General features: G+C 40.4%; 1 protein-coding gene across 1 annotated transcript in view; it reads right to left on the reverse strand.

Annotated features, from left to right (window-relative positions):
• Nucleotides 1-2172, reverse strand: part of LOC111267110 (glutamate receptor 1) — a 109890-nt gene extending 107718 nt beyond the window's left edge. The window contains exon 1 of the mRNA XM_022845111.2: nucleotides 1325-2172. Coding sequence (XP_022700846.1) covers nucleotides 1325-1418 — 94 coding nt within the window. The 5' untranslated portion in view covers nucleotides 1419-2172. The remainder of the gene's footprint in view (nucleotides 1-1324) is intronic.
• Between the last annotated feature and the right edge of the window lie 13005 nt (nucleotides 2173-15177).

The raw sequence follows: 15177 nt of genomic DNA on the forward strand, positions 1-15177 counted from the left end.
ATTATAAAATAGGAACAGAGAGTGCTGTCCTAGCAGGCTAGTAAATTCTAGAGTGAAAGAACATGCTGGCGTGACAAAAGTGAGCAAAAGTCAATTGATAGTTGTATTTTATTATACATAGGTAACCTGCATATTTATATGTATATATATGTATTTTGTGAAAGACTTTTCCTGTTCCTTAATAGCTTTAAAAAACGATATTTAGTGCAAGTTATTTTTGTAAAATAAGTAGCGCTCAACCGTCCTCTGCGGCTCGAAAAAAGGGCACCCGGCACCTTGATATTCTAGGGCTCTTCAAACCCCTACCCAGGCTACTCAAAAACAGTAGCATGACGTTGAAGTGACTTACTGTATTTTATATTAATACAAAAGCTTTGGTTTTTACCTCGAATAAAGCTGGATTACCGACCATAACTACAATATAAGAAATAAAACGTTGCAACAACTAAGCAAACTTCAAGTTCGAGATCTATGGACGTCGTAAGTTAAGTTCCTGCACAATAGAAATTTAGCGGTGAAGCTGTTTCCCTCATTCTGAGCAATGCAGGCAACAGTAATAACGATTACAGCCGCGATATGCATGAAAGCTTAGAAAACTATTTTCACTGAATAACAGAAGGAAGTCACTGTGCAGGTAATTACTGGATTTCGATCTGGATTTCGGCAAAAAAAGATTTTCTCCTTCTAGCAGTGAAGAACTGAAATCTCCTTGTTCCTAAGTTTAATCATCATCACATCATTAAATTAATGCACACTTAAATAGACTGAAGCTAAATTGGACGCGTGATACTGTGTCTCTTTAAAAAAACATTAAGTCGAAAAGTTGTGCTGAAGTTGATCTGGCAGTGGCCAGACCATACTTGCTGATTCCACCAACTAAGAAAATTATATCATATGCGCAAAGACAATTGTAAGAGTTGCTTGGAACAATAAATAGTAGATACGTATTGTTTATGCAACAGTTGGTAAATGCTGACAACTTATAAAGTTCGGTATATGTCCAATTGGCAAGGGAAAGTTACTAGAAGTCGTTCTCGTTAGTATTCCCTCTAACTTATTTTCAGACGCATTCCGCATTCATAACCAATAACCCGAATATCAGATGCAAATGTGCAAAAACAGACAGAGCAGGATGACTATATGAGTAGTATTCTCATTCATTAGGTACAGGTCCTGTGACATTGGTCACAGCGTCATTATCTCAGTAATCCTCGTGCATCGTACAATCCCAAGACTAACTGCAAGGCATGCGCATTCCACCATTGTCGCACGATCTTAAGAATCTTGTCTGAAAACATCTGACAGGATCAAGAGGACAACTAACCGATGGGTATCCGAAGTTTTTCCTTGGCGAGCACCTCGTGCGCGCTGTACGCCAGTGCTCCGAGAGCCCCCACTAACACCCAGTGCAGTTGCATCACTAACCCTGGTTACACCGGGATGACTCAATGTAAGTGGACCTTTCTGGCTATAGATGACTAGTACAAGTACGGATGGTCCTGCACAAAAAACACGCCACACACGACAGCAAGTACACGACTGCCAATTACCACAACGGGAAGCACTCTCCAACAATGGCAATAGCAATCCAACGAGTGTCACGGACGTAGAGCCGGGATAATTGCTGTCACCTAATATTTTTTTTGATGTTATACCACACTGTCTTGAGATGATTTCTTTTTCTCCCTCTTGTTCTGCCTGGCTCTTTCTCTCTCTCTCTCTCTCTCTCTCTCTTACCACTGTTTTCCTAAACACTCTCTCCGTTGTTACTAGTCCGCGCTCAATTATTGTACCATCGGTTTAGAAGACACGCACCTTGCACATCCTAATGTTAACTACCTGAATCTTGTTGCTCGATCATCTATGGCTGCAGCACAGCGCCCACTGTGGTCGAAAACTTTTAATCGTATCTTGTCTCGGTCTTTGGCCTTGAAGAGCAAGCTGAAGAGCTTTCCGAAACGCACTTGGTAGAATAATGACAGCGACAAGATTTTCGACGTCGCTGGTTTTTTAAGCGAACGAACGCTATGCTGGTAAACCCGCCCTATTTGAGTGCAGACGTGTATATATATGTAGGAACTTTAGTACCACGCTAATTTTTGTTCCTATGAAGGTGCAGCCGAGCTACGCGTCCGGCACTTAGGTTCGTCGGGTAAACTCTGAATCACGCGAGCCTCACAGGCCTCGTGCAGTCGGCCACCATGGTCTACCCAGACCCATTTCGACCCTTCCTTCTCGACTTCGCTGCCCTTTCCGATTCGGCGAGGGTGTCGGCGTCTGTCGGATGGATGTGAGCATGAGGTCCCGGACTATTCTGTCGCGCGGGCGAAGAATAGCTAGGAAGAGAAGACCTGATTGCTTTCCACTGGCCAAATACTGGCACCAGGCAGACTGGGTTGATCGCAGAAACAAGCCGACGAGGAATAGAACAGGACTCTGGCGTACACGTCAATTAATATATAGAGAGGGAGGGAGATAACATAGCTAATTAGCTGTTGGTCGCTTTGAGTTGACGCAATAGTTCCATGAGATTGTTCTGGGCTCATGGCCTGGTACAATTTCACTATAAAAGGTATAGAGGACAATCCGTGCCTTTGCTGTCCTCAAAGGTCATTCGACCATTGTCAATAACATTAGCAAAAATATTCTTTCAAATAAACTATACGGGTTTGGAAACCAAAAAGGCGCCAAGTAAAATACTGCGAAAACAGGTAAAATTAAGCTGTTACAATACGACCTTTCAATACTATCAATACAGCTTACTGAGAAAGACCAATCTCTCAAACAGTACTTATCAAGAGGTCATTATCTAGGCTGACAGCTCCCCGCATTCGCGCAACAAATCGAGGCTTCTATGCTTCCTTCCGTGTTTGATAAACAATGTCTTTTGCTAAGGCGCAGATTCGCTCAATCTTGCACCGATGTATCAAGTCTTAAGTAAACTTACTATTTTAAAATGGAGGAATACTAATTTAAAAATGATTAAAAAATAGAGTAAGACTGATTTTCATCATAATTTATATTTGAATTAGGGTTGGATAAGAAAGATCAATTATGTTATCAATAAATGTGAGTACGATTTTTTTCCATTTTACAGACGCAACTAATGATTAAAATTTCAAGCGAGTATCAGTCTAAGGATAGCTTCCCTCTAGCTGGTATGTAGTCGTTGAGCATTGAAGTTGGCGAATCCGTTTGTAGAAGAAGCAGAAGATAAATTTCTATGATAAAGCGGTAAATAGTTTCTAATCAAGTGGACCCCTATTCTTGCCCACTATCACGTCTACCAAAAACCGTTATCGTTACGAAAAAAAAAACAACTGAAGAAAAACCGATCGTGACAGTACTGTTTATGAGGAGCAAACATCTATGAGCCTGAGTAAAACGCAGAGAACCTGAGACTTATATTTAGGCTCCAGAGCAGGTTCAACCTAAGGCAAAATGTTAGGCATCTAGATATGGGCACTCAAACCCTTTAGGCAAACGACCTTATTACTAGTTCATAACGTCATAATCTTTCCTAGCCATCTACACAATCGCTCGAGACAATCGCGTGGTTCAACACTGCACACTGTTCAATTTTTTGAAAGACGTCTCAAATTTGTGATTTAATCTGGTCCATCGATGAATTTAAGGAAATGATGAATTTACCAAGAGTACATGGTAATCATATATATAATGACGAGAGATCGACAGAGTCGTATTCGTATAGCTGGGGGATAGATAACGCAACTAGCAAACCCCTCAGTAACGTTCAGAAGTATCGCAAGCGTTCTCGCAGCAGATTCGAGTTGTCGGCCGTAATGCAGAACAGCTTATTAGAGATCAGCTAGTTTTGTACTGGATTATCATATACGGATGGAACAAAACTCGCGGAGAATGAAAGATAGCCTTGCCAGCACCAACAATAATAATGCCGCTAGCTTTTTTTAGTAGTAGCTCATGAGGAAATGAATGCATCAAACTAGAAGGGAGATTGTAGCGCGAAACGGGTTATTGGTGGCTGGCAAAGGGCTACATAGTTGAAGTTTTAGGATTGTAGAGTTTTAAGATTGAAGATAGGAAAGAGCAAAGAAGCGATAGATAAAACGCCCCCGAATCCCCTAACGAATATCCGTCCGGACCAAGGCTCACTTGGGGGGGGGAGGGGGTGAAGGTGGTTTGTATATGTCTGTTTCGAATGTTCAGTGGGAAGAACCCACTGAAGGAGGCGACATCTACCATGCACCCTTGGCTTGCAAGTTATCGTAAGCGGTAACGTTACGGATCTAAAACCACAAAACCCTAGGTGGGAATTAATAAAAAAAAAAATAACTCATATAGTAAATGCGAATATACATTCATACTTTAAATGCAGTTCCAACGCAGTTCACTTAACTACTATATGACATTTTTAGCAATGTTTTATGCTACCACCCGCTGCTTTCCAGAGTAATCAAGATGATATATATATACATATATACAGATATATATATGGTGTACAACGTGGCACTCAGTGTATCGAGCCCCTATCGTATCCAAAAGTAGTTAAAAAAAAAAAAAACCGGTACTGGGTTGCATCGCTGTTTGGTAATCTTTAATGACACTCTGTACAAGATGTGAGCTGTGCCTTAAAACTGAAATCTCATAGCGAGGTAATGGCAAGCGCATACGAGAAGTTTCCGAAACAAAATACCTAGGCCACCATTTGTCGACTTTTAGCTATATTTATATTTTTTTTTCTCAGAGCTTTTAAAATCTGTAGTAGTCTGGGATAACACTTCGGAAGATTTCATAATGTAGGCGTCTTAAGAGTTATCTTAAATGAAAGAATGAAACGCAAGGTTAAGTACTTCTGTGCAAGAGGGTCCAAGTTTTTTTTTTAATTTTTAGTGAAATATTTCACAATCTTGCAATATGCCATGGGCAATTTTCAACAAAAACATTACGAAAAAGAAACTCAGATGGCTTCCCCTGTCTAAGCTTATTGAAATAAAAACTGTTGTCACAGAAGCCAAACTCAGTCTAAATTGCAACTCAGGTTCACTAGTAATTCTAGTAGAAGTAAAACAAACGATTGATTCTATATCCATATAGGGAAAAGCTAATCTTTTTTATTTTAGCCCTTAGACAAGACTAAGGCCCATGAAAGACACACAAGCTATTCATGTAAGCAGCGTTTGTATGATTTATCATTCTTATATGTAGGCTCGGTCGATGTTGCAAATTTTTCCGAATGCCCATGTGTGGCAGGGTGTCTACAGTCTCTTCAGAATTGTATTTGTCCATTGTTCTTCCATGTAATGAACGAATTTCATTTATGATTGGATATAAAAAGACAAGTACTTTCAGAAAAATAGAAAAAAAAAAAAAAAAAAACGGAATAGACGAGCCTCATAAGAAGTTCTCTTTGGGTAAAATACAATGTTTTCGTTAACGCAAAGCGACAGCTTGCCACCTTCTACAGAAGCAGCAAACGCTAAATTCGTGCGGACATTTTACATATATGACAATTTATTAACTAGTATTTTTTGAAGTATTCGATTCGTTCGTTTCATCAATGGGTTAGCATTATAGCTTTGAGAACGGTCATCCCCACGAGCCAAGACGAGCAACTCTCCACATATAACATAGCCAATTCATTGTGTGTGTGCTTGATTCTGACAACTTGTAAAATCGTGCCGGTGTGGCTTGAATCCCTAGCTAAAACTACATACACCCTTAAGTATTGCTCCCGATATAATTTTAAACAAGAATACTTATAAAAAAATGTACACCTAGACATTCTGCAGGAGTTGTCGCAATCATTATAACATATTTTCGATGTTTGCCAAACGCCACTGTTGTCATGCTAACTGTTTTAAATGCTATTTAAAAATGATGGTCAACAGATTCTGACAGGGGTGCTAATATGTGTTGTATAGGTGCGGGGAAGGTTTTCTCACGAGGAATATCCGTTGGTCAATAAGTATCGATTGAAAACACATATTTAATATGTTATTTTTTTATAGTAACACCAACCGTGTTTACCTATACCTGTTATATTAGTGTTTTCACATTTATCACATTGTCGTAAACACTTAACTATAACGATAGTTATAATAATGATGATTTGACTAGTATACAAAGTAGCGAATCCCTAGCTATAATCAATTATTTTATGTATTTTTCGTCGTTTATTGGTCATCTGATAGGACTGTTAGAGATTCGACATCTTTGGCAGCTAGCAAATCTCCCTGAAAATAGCTCTAGTGGATAAGATTCGTAGAGGCGACTTAAGCTAAAGTGAATCGTGGGGTGCATATATTTGACAAGATCGTCGATCGATTTAGTTATCGAACGCTTGGACAAACGGTGCAAACAGCAACAGTGTGAAACTAGAGGCGTTGCATCGTCGTACCTGAAACGGTTATTCCGAGCCCCCACGTCGGGCTATTGAATATTGTCCATCGCCAGATACTTCAACTGCTAGCAAGCTATAGGCAAAGTCTGAAATTCTATGGTTTTTTCTTAACTTCGGTGCCGTCGCATATCGAAGAGGATCATGGTGACGATGCCTCTTCCTCTGCTATTACGCCGCCACAACATAATTTCTTCCATAGAATCCAACACGAGCGCCCACCAGAAGCCTTACGTTGACTGTCAAATGGAGAAATGAATTTCCTTTAACACAACTGATTTATGAAAGAACGATTTACTTGCAAGTGGTAAGAAGAAAAGAATGGGTCCGGGCCTTCAAATTACGCTACGATCCTTTGCCCCTTTGAAGATTGGCTCTACTATTTCTGCAGACGGTTAGAAATGACAGGAGCTCTATGCCCGCTGTATCTTCACACCGCGCCCTTTCATTATGGACGTCGTCAGGACAATGCATTTAGGTGTGTTGTTCCCCTCCATCTTCGCCTACGAGACGCCAGATGTTGCTTCAGCTTGTCAACAGCTTGATTTGCATACTATTATAATGATAACATATTCAAGACATGTTATAATCATTATTATTGTTATTATTGTTAGGACAATAACGTGCTTGGCTTTCGCGGTAATGGTGATCATGATGACGCTGCTGCCGTTATTACATTGGAGCTGTTCGAAGCTAAACGTATAGATCCCATATAACGATCCGCCGTAATATGTCGATAAAAAAGTTTATTCAAGATTATACAGGACGGAAATTTTTCTTCCAGTTGTTCTATAACTCGCAAAACAAAAACAGAGTTTCTAAGCAAAAACAGGTCTTTCAGATATATTCCTTGCGTGCCCTTGACGTATTATCTTTGCAGGGCAAAGTTTGTTCAATATAACTACCATTCAGCGTGGTTACATCTTCAATTAGGTACCTAAGTTGCTCACAGGCTCGTCTCAAATGTTTCCTTTGTAAAAGGTTCTTGATACCACAGACGAGTGAGCCTCAATCGTTATGTCCAGACGTGTTGGACGTTCGCTCGATTGCGTATCTCAACCACACGATGGTGTAATGAAACGAGCTAAAACGTGTGCTATTCGGCGACCATATACGTGTTCACTTAAGAAACTGCTCATATTTTCAGGTGATCACTTTCGATTAGTATAGGACGGCATACTATTTTGACAGAAGACTTTCTATCGAAATGGAAACTGGAAGGCTTTTCTTGACTCTTTAAGCTATTCACACAGTTGCACAACAGCGTGTAGAAGAAGCAGGTAAACTTCTTTTGAGTAAGTCTCTTACTGGACGACGCACTCAGAACATAAACACTAGAAACGTTTCCTTTTATCCCGAATATTTACATCCTCTACACCGTAAACCCCCAGGTGCTTTACAGAGTATTTGCCTAATTTTTACGTCGGATAACGTGTACCCAAGATCTTTGTCAAGAATCTGTGACATGGTAGCTGTACTTAGGTGAAGACGTGCACTTTTGTGCAATATCGATTAACTCTGAATGGGCAATCTTTTTTTTTCTATTTGTCTTAGCTTTTTCGTTATACTAAGCTGCAACCCGTTCCTTTTTTTCGTAGCCGCGTATTCACTTGTGGGTATATTATAGATTTAAGAAAACCCCAAAAATCCATTATCTCATGAACAGTTCTTCCAAAGTGGATAGGTTCGATAATAGCTGACCTTCGTTCGAATTATGAAAACGATGCGCTATTTTTTTCACCATGATAAGCTTATTTTTTTTTCCCTAGAAAAAACATTGATTTTTATTTTAAATCAAGTAGATAGACGCATCGCAGGTACGACAAACACCTCACTAAAATATGCGCCATATAAATAGACCCTCTCCCCCTCCTATACACTATTAATGATCACGGATCGACAGATTTGAAAAATTAGAGGTTGACGAGCGCTTAAAGTCGTATACATATATGTATCTATGGGTTGAAATTCGCTGAAAATGGCGCAAATGCAAGCGCAAAGGGAATCCTTTTAATATTTTAATAAGCGTAAGCCTTAATATTGTCGTGATCTTCATAATATATAGTGTCCCTGTTTGACAAGAGTATATCTTTGTATATAATTACGTTCGTGATATTTGGTCCACTATTGATTGTTCATTAATGAACAATTACTAGATATATAATTTTCTCAAATCAAAAGTTTATCGTTATCCGTTAGTTAAAAGAACGCCTCGAAGATAAAATGACAATAGTAATTAAAACATTTTCATCAACTATAATTTGTCGAAGGTCTTCACCGCTTGCTACCCGGCTGGTTGATAATACCCGTCAGAATTCGATAGCGTACGCGAAGTTGAATGTTATTGAAGATCACGAATTGTAGAAGCGATGGAAAGTTTAAAAAACTCTATTAAATTTAACTTCAGAGCCTATAGTTTTATGTTAGTGATAGCCATCGCTTTAAGCACCAGTTCTAGTTTATGCATGACAACTAATAATGGCATCTATAGCTGACAAACGATATAAATAGCAGAGTACAATGGAAAAGTAGTAAGTATCAAACTAACGGTCATTTTAACATTCATTGCGGAGCGGCTACCCTTTTTTTGTCTCAGCCAAAAAAGAATATCCAAAATGTAAGTACTCTTATGCAACAACCGAATGCTATATACGGATGCCCGGAGTGGTTGACGTCAGGAGAAGTTGCCATCATTATCTAGAAATATGTCGAGAAAGAAAAATGGGCTTTCCAGAAAGTTCTTCATTTATTTCACCTTAAGGGGTTGCGCGCAGCAGATGCAGTGGCCACCAGTCGGTTGTACGCTAGCAAAAGATGAACAGTCGGCTTTGTTACGGCTACGATCGGCTTCCACCTGCTCGTATAGCGCAGTAAAAGGTTCTAGCGAATTAATCTGTAATGGATGAATCATCAACTGCTAACATTCTCTATCTCGTTCATTCGATCGTCAAATTTTTCGTTTGAGGGTGTTCCGACGTAGAAAGAGCGGTTTTTCAAACATTCAGTTAAAATGCTAGGTCGTATGTAGTGGCAGTCACCCAGACGTGGGCATTATAGCATTTTTGCAGTGCAGAATTTTTCACGGTCTTTCCTCATATATAGTACTTATTGTAAAATATACAGCGTTTCTATTATCACGTACGGTTAGAATGAACTATACTGATATTTACCAATCAGCAAATAGCAAGAGCGAAAACGCCGGGGGCAAAAACGATCGGCGAATTGACAAACTGCGTATATCTACTATGTATGCGATTTAGCATCTGTTTCATTTAAGATCCTTGGTCGCCTCGATTGACGTATCGGTCGTCAGAGAAAACGAGCCTGAAAAGTTTGAGAACGGTCTCGCAAACATTAGATACTATTGCTGCCTATAGATTAGAGTAGTCATATAAATGCGAAGAATCACAACAGGCGCGATACAGATTCAGAGTGCAGGTGATGGAGGACATCTTCAATAGAGATATGCAGATCAGAGGAGACGTTGTCACCAAAAGCATTCAAATCAGTGGAGAGCTGGCTGCTGCTCTACATCTTGTAAATGAGCTGTCTTATATCCGTCATAAGACTATGGATATTTTTTTTATACGCAGAGGCATGGAAGGACAACGGTTATTTCGAAAATCCCAAAGCTGGTCTGAATGGCGAGACCAAAGCAATGTTAAGGCTGGCACAGTTACCTTTGCTGTACATCTAAGCATACTGTTTACGGCACGAGCTTTTCTAGATAGTGTACATACAGTAACAACAGCTGTGTTATTACATTAATAAAACCAATCGGTGGTCTTCTAAAGACACTTTGTGTGTTTCCATTGTAAAATGATCGACTTGAAACGAAAAAAATTCGAAACTCGGTTTTTCCATGTCATGGTACAAACGCACGCAGTATCAGATGTATTAGTTGACCTTTAATCTGTAACACATTCAACCGTGCAACGGATAGGATGGCGCAGTGACTCGAAACATAACTGCGTACAAATGGATCAACTATTAAGGGAGTTCGATTACTACCCATTGGTTTTAGGGACTAAACATATAGTCCAAGGTAAATGGAAAAACACCATATTAATAGAATATTTAGAAAAAAAAATTGCGCCAAGCTATATTCATTTATGATCAATGTATCGCTCACATGTCTAATCAAAATTAACTATGTACGGCATTTCGCTGTCGTAAGCTTTAGCTGCACGTACATTCCAAGGAAACCGTAATTAAATTTGGGTACGATACGGGTGACAAGGTTAGAAAACAAGGGCTGGATCTCGAAATGAGCCAGATCGATGCTGGATAACGGGTTAGATAGAAATCGGCTGTCAAATCTGAATGTCCCAATGGAGAAACCTACAGGTTTGACAGCAATCCCAGAGATTTGTATTCGGAACCCAGTCTGAGAGCCTAATTAACCAATAGAAATGTTTCTCCGTGTGTGGCACAGCTGTCCAAAGGACAGCCCTTTTGGGATCAGCGGCTTGATCCTCCAGCAGTAGCGATTCGTGCAATGATAATATCACCTTAGCGCAATCTAAAAGCGTGAAGTTAAGTTAATCATCTCTCTTAGATCATTTTTGGAGAAGCATTTTTTTCTCCTTATTTATACATCTAATAAGATTCATTTCACCAAGTTTATGAAAATGTACTCTTTGTGCTTCTAGCGTTCTTTTGAAGATCGTCTGGCCTTTTTTTGTTCTTATTATCATTGCGCAATTCCACACTGGGCGAATGTAGTAGTTGACAACTGCGTCTGCTTGTTATATTGGCAATGTATGATAATTACCTTCGCCTAAAAGCTAGGAGCTCGCAGATCGATAACGATTCTGTCGAGAGAATATGGGTTTCTTGTGATATTCATACACTTTGAACGTGTGTCACTTCCATTAACTTAGGGAAATTCAGAACTGAAAAGAAGTTAATATTAGCATCAAGTTAAAATGAAATACTTGTGAAAACCAATTTATTTCATTTTGCATTTACAAATAAACCCAACTTTTGTCTCCTAATGGAACTGCCTTCTAGGCCAATAGGCACATAAACATTTAAACAGCCGTTCAACGAAACCTTTTGCTTTGATAGTTGACAGTCTAGCAAAAGCTGTGTTGCTTTTTAAACGATACTTCACAAACATGTTACTAGGCCGACCCTTTACCTGGGATGCCTCACTGCCACCGACTCTAGAGTCTTTTTTAACAACACTACGAAAGCCATGAAACACGTGGCTAAAGCCCCGTAGCCGCGCATCCTCTAAACATGTATACCCCTTTGCTGGTTAATTCCTCACATTCAGCATACTTATTTTTAATGCTGTGTAGGCTGGCGTCATCGATAGAAAAATGACGATCAATCCGACCTAAAATGGCCTACGCTACCCAAAAATAGGTCGTCGACAGAATAAAGCCCCTGCAGAAACGGACATCCATATAACGGTAAGCTTCTTTGCTTTCTTAAGAAGGTTTAGGTAATATTCTTTATGTACGACTGGACACTGGAGACAAGCCTATTTCATGTTGGTCCAGTGTGGGGTTTATACCTTACGGTTGGATTTACTTCCCCTTAGACCACTGTATGCTAATTCTCAATTCTTCTTTTGTGCTTTACTCTAAATCAAACTGAACATTTCTTCAATAGTATTACGGGTTGGTAGGAGCGAGTGGTGCGTACCATCCATGTCAACAGGCGGGGTCACCGCGGTTCGATTGTCCGTGACATCAGACGAGCAGAAAATGTTATAGTTTGTACGCTCTGCCCACAAAGCCAGCATCGCATTCGAGAAGTCAGTCTAGCCAGTCTAGCTTTCAACTGTATGGTTCTCTCTCAGTAGCTCACTAATTAATTCATTTCTGCTATTCCAGGATCTCCTCGTCGTGATTAGATAATCCATAAACCTTTTTAGATTCCCTGCAAAAGCTCTTCGAAGTCCAGCTTTAGATAAGGTAGATTTAACTTGTTCTAGCGCTTTGCGTTCTGCCATCGTGCTGAGGGCGTTGTCCTCCGATCCATCCGTGCAAAACAGAGAATGCCCTTTCCTACTCGATGCGTGTAGAGCTTTTAGCTGCTCATGCCCTGGACCAATTTGTGCCAGCAAACACGACGATTCGTCACCTAGCTTATTTATCCAAGCCCTTAACGATAGCTCCGTGGTGATAAAGCGTGGCGAAAAACTGCTGTTTGTGCGTCGTCCGCTGACCTTCGTCACTTATTTTGTGGCTGTTAGACCTTTTAGTGCTGTTTTGGTTATTTCTGAATAGTTACCAGTTATCAACCTATCTGAATAGACTAAAGGAGCTTGATGAGTGCTTGCCTTACTAACGCAGGGCTGAGCAAAATTAAGTCCCACTCACTAAGAGACGCGAGGTTTGATGATTGGGGCGGCACCCCACGAAATCACTAAGAAATGTTTAAATGGATCCAAACACCCCAAGGTGTACACAGTACCGTAGATGTGATTGATGACCTTAAACCAGTTCATAAGGCTCCTACATAATAAATAAGTCAATGTATTTTCACGTTAGCTGACGTGGGAGGTGTAATGCTTTGAAAAGCTTCCGAACCACAACGCACCGATGGCTACATTTATATCAGCAGAAGTCGGTCGTTTGTTGTAGACCAACAACTGTAGTACACAAGTAAAATGATAAGCAACAAAATCAGAGCCCATCTTGCGAAGTTTTTATCCAAATCAGCTGTCGTGCTCCGAGCCAGCGACCAAATGAATGAAAATTTCCCCTCGATTTCGAAAACGATTGATGTTGGTTCGGTTTCCTCCAAATCACACTTGAAGTCTACAATTAGTTTATAATCGTGAAAACAGATAATTCTCAAAAATTTACTGTATAATGAATACTGGAGTTTTGGATTATGAAGAATTGTTGCAGAACGAAGATGCTGGGAAATGATCGCTAGCTCATCCATTATACATGACTAGCAACAAACGTAACACATCGTAAACAAAAAAAAAAAAAGGTCCAACGCAATTCATCTGTAAGGTAATCTGAATATGTTAGTTTATTTGTATTTATATAGTACATCATCTTATAACGTAGTTTAAAACGACACAATAGGTCTTATTTAGGTGATTTCTATTCAATTGTAATCTTTATAGGATAATGAAATCATGAGTACAAGATAAAAATAGAAATCAATTTCACACTTTGACCTTTTACTGCGAAGTTACAGCTGAAATTTCCCAAAGATGATCTCGGTCCAACAATTTTAGGTATCGCGATACCCTTCCATCTTTGTCTTTGGAAAGCTTTGAAAAAGCCTATCATTAAATTTAAGCATATATTTTGTAGTAAATATGAAGCCTACTTGTTACACTACGTAACCGCAACAGATAACGAAAAAACTCGTGTTAAAAAAAACACTTTGCATTTCCTAATTGAACAAAAAGAAGTTTAATAGATTTATAGGAGTGATAATAACACTTTCAAGGCAGGAGTTGCTCGATAATCTGCGTCTAACTATATACAAATAATCTGTCTAGTAGATTGTTTATTATAGAATATTTAATCCTTCTCGATGGTATATGTGAATAAAATATCAGTTATGATAAGTTTTTTAAGTGATTCTAGCGATATGTCTACTGGCAGCTTGCTTGCGTGATATCTACTGTCTTAACTTTGGCCCTGCACCAGCTGATTGCCTTTCCCCATCCGACGAAGGCAGCAACCTCACAATCGCAGCTGTTGGCTTTGCTGCCGAGAGCAGCCGCTCCTCTTTTAAAACAGCAGCACTACTTGTAGGCGACATCCATTATTGTTGTCAGGACAACGTCGTGCCAACGGCAAAACCGCTACAAAGAGCTAAAGTGGAGTGTCTTTAGCTTGAAGTGACGCAGATGGTTGAAAAGGAGGGCGCGTACCGTAAGGGGCATAAAGAGTCTCTGTCGTCCCCTGGGACGCCAGGATAGCCAACTGCCTAAGGTCAAAGAGCGAACTAGTATAGCAGCAGCGCTGGAACTCGGACAGACACACGCAGATATAACCAGATGAGACAGGACGAGAATCAGGCAAACGGAACGTACGAGGAACTATTTGGCGGCAGGAAGAATCCTCTGAGGGGAGCAGGAGGGCTAACTGACAGACGAATCCAGGCCTGTGAACCAGGCTTGGTTTCGTTTGGCTCATCCGCTGCGTTAGCCAGCCGTCCTGACCAATTGCTACGGCAGAGCCGTCACTCAGTAAATCAGCGGCCACCGAGGTTGACGGGGTTAACGCCCGGAGCTAACTGATTTAATGGTATCTCATTTAGCAGCCATTTGACTCCCAATAGAAATACGACCAACCGACCCAGCCTAGGGAAGATCCAAACGAACCCTCGCAGAGTCGTAGAAATTTGGGGCTCAAGCCTCCAAACCGAAGGCTGAAAGGCGGAGGTGAACCCGAGGCAAGTAGGGGAACGGCAGGGTACCAAGATAAAAAGGGCAATGTCTCGCTCCCGTTCAAAGTACTGCTGCTGCTGCTGCTGCCGCTACCGTCTCATTTCCTGGTAGTGGCGGCACTGGACCCCGTCCTTATAGCTTTTCCCTCTATTTCATCTTCACTACCATTACTGTTACGCTAAGAGTCTCAACGAATACGTGCATATAGTAGTGCACCTCAAAGAGAAAACGTGCATACACACCAATGCATCCGCGCGCCCAAAACGCTTCCAGGGCCCATTTTGGTAGAAGTTATTGAAAAACGTGCAGGCGACGACCTGTCAAAGGAGATGGCTTCGCCGACAGGATTTGGTGAGATTTCTACCAATTCTAGTTCTTATGTCAGTATCTGGTAATAGAGAACGCACAGATTGGCGGTTCA

This window comes from Varroa jacobsoni, unplaced genomic scaffold, assembly GCF_002532875.2.
Source record: "Varroa jacobsoni isolate VJ856 unplaced genomic scaffold, vjacob_1.0 scaffold_1147, whole genome shotgun sequence".
Classification (NCBI taxonomy): Eukaryota; Metazoa; Arthropoda; class Arachnida; order Mesostigmata; family Varroidae; genus Varroa; species Varroa jacobsoni.